Consider the following 4881-nt stretch of genomic DNA (forward strand, 5'->3'; position numbering starts at 1 on the left):
TGAAGGACTGACTGCAGCCCATGGGATGGAGCAGGCTGGAGCAGCTCCTGAAGGACTGACTGCAGCCCATGGGATGGACCAGGCTGGAGCAGCTCATGGAGCTCACTGTCTCCTGTGGGAAGGACCCCACCCTGGAGCACAGGAAGAGTGTGAGGAGCCCTTCCCTTCCCCTGAGGAGGAAGGAGCAGCAGAGACAACCTGGGATGAGCTGAGCACAGCCCCCATTCCCCGTCCCCCTGCACCACTGGGGGAGAGGTGGAGAAAGCTGGGAGTAAAGTTAAACCCAGGAGGAAAGGAGGGGTGAGGAGAAGGGTTTTAAGGTTTAGTTTTTATTTGCCATTATCCTACTCTGATTTGGTTGTTAACAGATTTTTTTCCTTTGCTGTGTCAGTAACTGGTGAGGGAGCTCTCCCTGCCCTGATCCCAACTCACAAACCTTTCCTTGTATTTCCTCTCCCCATCCAGCTGGGGAGGGCAGGGATGGAGTGGCCTTGGTGGGCACTTGGTGTCCAGCCAGGGCCAACCACATGTACAGGAACTACAGCACAGACACTGGTTTAGGCAGGGAGAACCAATGGATTTCTCTACTCTCCTGTCAAAGGCTCACAAGGAGCACCAGTTTGTGTGCTGTGATCCCTCGCCTAACAAAGATCATTAATGATCACCCAATTACCTAAAGCTTGGCTCAACTTAAAACATTCTCCAAAGGGACATTTGGTCTTAATTTGAAAACAAAGAAGAACAGAGAATCTTCCACTTCTCTTGTTATTTTGTTCTAGCAGTTAATCATCCTCATTGCAGAAAAACTGTCTTTGATTTCCTATTTGAATTGTGTAATTTCAGCCTCCAGGAAAGATCTCTCTTGTGTTTGTCTCTAGTACAAATGACACCACTTTCTAATGCTGTTTTATGGCTCTTGTACTTACAAGTTCCAGCCACATGTCCCTCCCATATTTCCCAAAATACACTGGGCTGTTGTGATTAGCTTTTCTCCAACCTTTAATCATCTATTTAAGTTCTTCTGGGCCCTCTCTGGTTACTTTCATCCATTTAAAGGTGGGCACCAGACCTACAGCTCAGGATTGTCACACAGGTCCCAGCAGTGTCACAGAATTAACTCCCTGTTCATCAGCTGCAGTCCTGTGAGAAGTCTCCATTTGGTTGCTTGTCCATGAGCTCCTGTAAAGCCTTTTCAGCACCATTCTCAAGGGTGCATTTCCCACAGACAGGACCTGCATGCCTTGGTCCCAGGGTCTGGATCTACTGGCACTGTCCTGAACCACTCTGGGTTTTCCATGGGTTGCACAGCCCAAAATACAGTGAGAAATTTAAGAGTTAATGCAATACCCTCCTCCCAGCTACTCTCACGTTGATCCTATTTCAGAGCTGAGAGAAAAAGCTCTGTTTTGGACTCACCCTTGAACACAGGTGAAGCTGAGCTTTGCTGAGGCGTTTTAGCTGCCCCAGCAGCAGCACAGCCCCTCTCCAGTGGAGCCTAAGGAATTGCCCACACACTCCCCTTCCAGCCAGGCTTGTACCAGAGGCTGCAAACAGAAGGAAATCCCAGTCCTCACTGGTGAACCATCCTGGAAGGCCCTCCAGCCCAGAGCAGCACAGTGAGAGGCTCAGAAGACAACCTGGAGCATCTCCCTGTGCATGGGGTGACTCACGGGAAGCTGCCTGAATCACCAAATTCCAGGGCACTGAAGGGTGGGGCAAACAGTGCTTCAAGTGGACATGTCTCAAATTGTCCTGTGGTGGTGAATACAGGCCACACACACCTCTCCACAACAGTCAGAAAAGCTTGTTATGTGTTTAAATAATTGGGTTGTGTTTGTATTTTGCTGTTAAAATACACTTACTGTCCCTTATACATTTTTCTAAGGAACAGTGACCTGCATAGAGAACCCCGTGGTAGCAAACATGCAACCCGAGCACTTAAAAACAACATTTCTGCCCCAGAGAGGAAACTGGAATTCACCCATGCAATTAGGTTGGGTTAATGCTGTGGAGAGACATTATCTGATATCCTATTTTGTAATCCTCTGCTAAGCAGGATGCTGCTCACTTTGGGAGCCAACAGAACAGCTACTCACTGTCAGACCTGAGCAAAGTCACCAGCCATCCCTGAGGCTTTCAGATGAGCTCAGCCCCACATCTGGTAATGGTCCAGAGTCCTCCAGACAGGTCAATAAATTCTACATTCAGGTTGAAGGTTTCTTTAAACCAATATTTATCAGTACAAACCTCAGGAGAAAAGACAACACTTCTCCTGTGAGCAGTGAACTTTACAATGTTCTTCTGATCATCAACTTATTTGGTTCTATGCCAATAATCTTTTACTCTTTTTCTAATCCTTAATTAATCCTTTTTATAAACAATCTGTGCTCAGCACATACTGCCCAGAATAATTTTTTTGCTGTGTATATATATATCATAACAAGATCTTCAATATCCAGGCAAACATTTTCATATATAAGGAACTTCACTAGATGGGTGCATAAAACAAGAAAAATCACCTGACTCCTGAAAATTGAGCTCTCACACTTCCCTTGAGCTTGGTGGGAATTTGTGAGCTCTCAGCAGTTACAGACAAGACACTGAGGAAGTTTCCAACTTAAATTCATAACGCCTGACTTAAGGCACACTTCTGAAAATGCTGCCCTGAATTTTCCATTTCCCCTGGCAAAGCCAGGACTTCCCCAAATCACACACAGAAACATCTCTTTCAGATTAAAAGGGAAACCTAAAAAGGTCCTGGGAACAAGGAGGAAGCAGAGATTTATTGTCTAGTTTTCCCCCACAAAAATAAAATCTTGTAATAGCATAAGACATTTCAACACACAGTTTCTATTTGTTCTTGTCACATTCAACCATAAGTGAACAATTTCTGAGCACTGTGCATACACAGAAATGACAAATACACATGCCTGACTAGACTTTCATTTGCAAATAGTGACAAAAATATGGTTTTGGCTGGACAAATTTTACCTTTTTTTTTCTATAAAAATGATACATGCACATTACAGTTCCATAAACACAAGTGATTTAAAGCACACAGTGCTTCTACCAGCCAGGTTGAAGCCATTTTGTAAATGCAGCCCTTCAAACAACCAAACGCTATTTTTCTGGGCTGCTGCTTAGGAAAACACCACTGAGCACTTACAGATGGCAAATAAAAAAACAACTTTTAAAGCTGGAGCCCTGCGTGGGAATTTTGCCTGGGGAAGCAGCAGGATGAGGTCTCACTTTGTGCACTGGTTGCTAAAGGAAGCCACAGAAGAAGGGTGCAGCAGATCTGACTTACCACAAGAGCAGCACGTGAAGCAGTTGGTATGATAGAGGTTACCCATTGCTTGGCAAGCCTGGCTCGCTCCATACACACCTTTTCCACATTTTATACAAATACCTACAAAGCAGAAAGAGAATCAAAGTTAAAATCCTCCACAGCTCCTATAAACAGCTCCAGGCTGTCGATTCACAGCACTCATGATACCCCCATCAGGCCCTAAATCAATGAGCTCCTCACCCTGAATAGATTCAAGTACCCCAGAGAGCAGCAGGCGGCTGCAGAGAAACAAATGCATGGAAATTCACCCAAAATGAAGGGGGGCCAAGCCTCTGCCAGTGTTTCAATGCAGGGAGACTGAGAATGGCTACAGACAGAAACCCAGAGGAGGCAGGTGCAGCCAGGAAGGACAGAGAAATCCATGCACTCCCTACAAACAACCCTGCCAGTCCAAGAAATCATTTAGTGAGACCTTCACAGCAAACTGCTCCACCACATGACATTCAACAGACACTGATAAAACAACAACTCACTCCAAGCCTGAAAGATTTCTCCTTGGCCCTCTCCACAAACACAATATCAAGTATGTTTGTCTGCAGTGAAAGCCACTGGGAAAATGGATCTGTCAGTCACATTTAGTAATTGTTTCATGAACAGAGGATGTAACCTCATAACCACAACCTGGCACCTTCCCACAGCCAACAGCAAAGCCTCTGCCTTCCTTTTGGTCTCAGGGCAGAAATTCAGGCTCACAGCTGTGCTTCAGTGGGCTCAGAAATTCACCTTTACTGCTCCTGGAGATGACAGGGATGACTTCCATGGAGTCCTCAGGAGACCAAAGCACCAGGAGGCAACAAGTCAGAGATCAGCTCTGCACATGGCAAACTCACAGGGAAGGTAATGATCTCAGTAGGCTCTATAAAGAGGGTTTTTTTGGGATAGTTTGGTTTTGGGGAGTGTTTAAAGCAATTTCCTCAAAGTTTTTTTTTTAAAGTCTTTTGCCTGTGCATTTATTTCTACCTATGCATAACCTCTCCAAATTCAAACCAAGGAAGGGAATTAACTCAAGGATTACTTTGGTTTTGTATCCCTCTGAAGAAGAACTTAAATTCAGCGGAATCCATGTCCTTCTGTCACACAATTACTGATTTTTAAGTTTTTCTTAGATGTCCACAATCATCTATTCAATTCTATCAGGACAGCCCGTCAAGACAAGGCTGGTGGTATTTTTTAAATACTACAGTAGAAAATAAAAATGAAGATTGTTTTTTTTTTGCTGTTGTTTGAGGCTCTATTTCTACAAGTGCAATCTTAGCATTAATCATTGGCAACAGCAAAACTGCTAATACACCTAAGGACTTAGCAACTGCAGAAGTGCAAAACAGGCTTTTATCTTCCAGAATTCTTCTCTGCTGTGCTGTGAACATTCTATATAAGTACAGGCAAAATAAAAATGCAATTTCTTTTTGGGGAGATGAGCATATTATGAACAGGTGTCCCTCTCTTGTTCAGGGAGACAACCCTCCATGAACTTCTCCAGCCTGGTCCATCCCATGGGCTGCAGTCAGTCCTTCAGGAGCTGCTCCAGCCTG

At 44.7% G+C, this 4881-nt stretch overlaps 1 protein-coding gene across 1 annotated transcript in view; it reads right to left on the minus strand.

Annotated features, from left to right (window-relative positions):
- LOC107209919 (WT1 interacting protein) overlaps window positions 1-4881 on the minus strand; it is a 77977-nt gene that overhangs the window by 47107 nt on the left and 25989 nt on the right. Inside the window, exon 2 of the mRNA XM_015640112.3 lies at window positions 3308-3409. Within this exon, the coding sequence (XP_015495598.1) occupies window positions 3308-3353 (46 nt within the window). The 5' untranslated portion in view covers window positions 3354-3409. The remainder of the gene's footprint in view (window positions 1-3307; window positions 3410-4881) is intronic.

The sequence above is a fragment of the Parus major genome, chromosome 11, assembly GCF_001522545.3.
Source record: "Parus major isolate Abel chromosome 11, Parus_major1.1, whole genome shotgun sequence".
Classification (NCBI taxonomy): Eukaryota; Metazoa; Chordata; class Aves; order Passeriformes; family Paridae; genus Parus; species Parus major.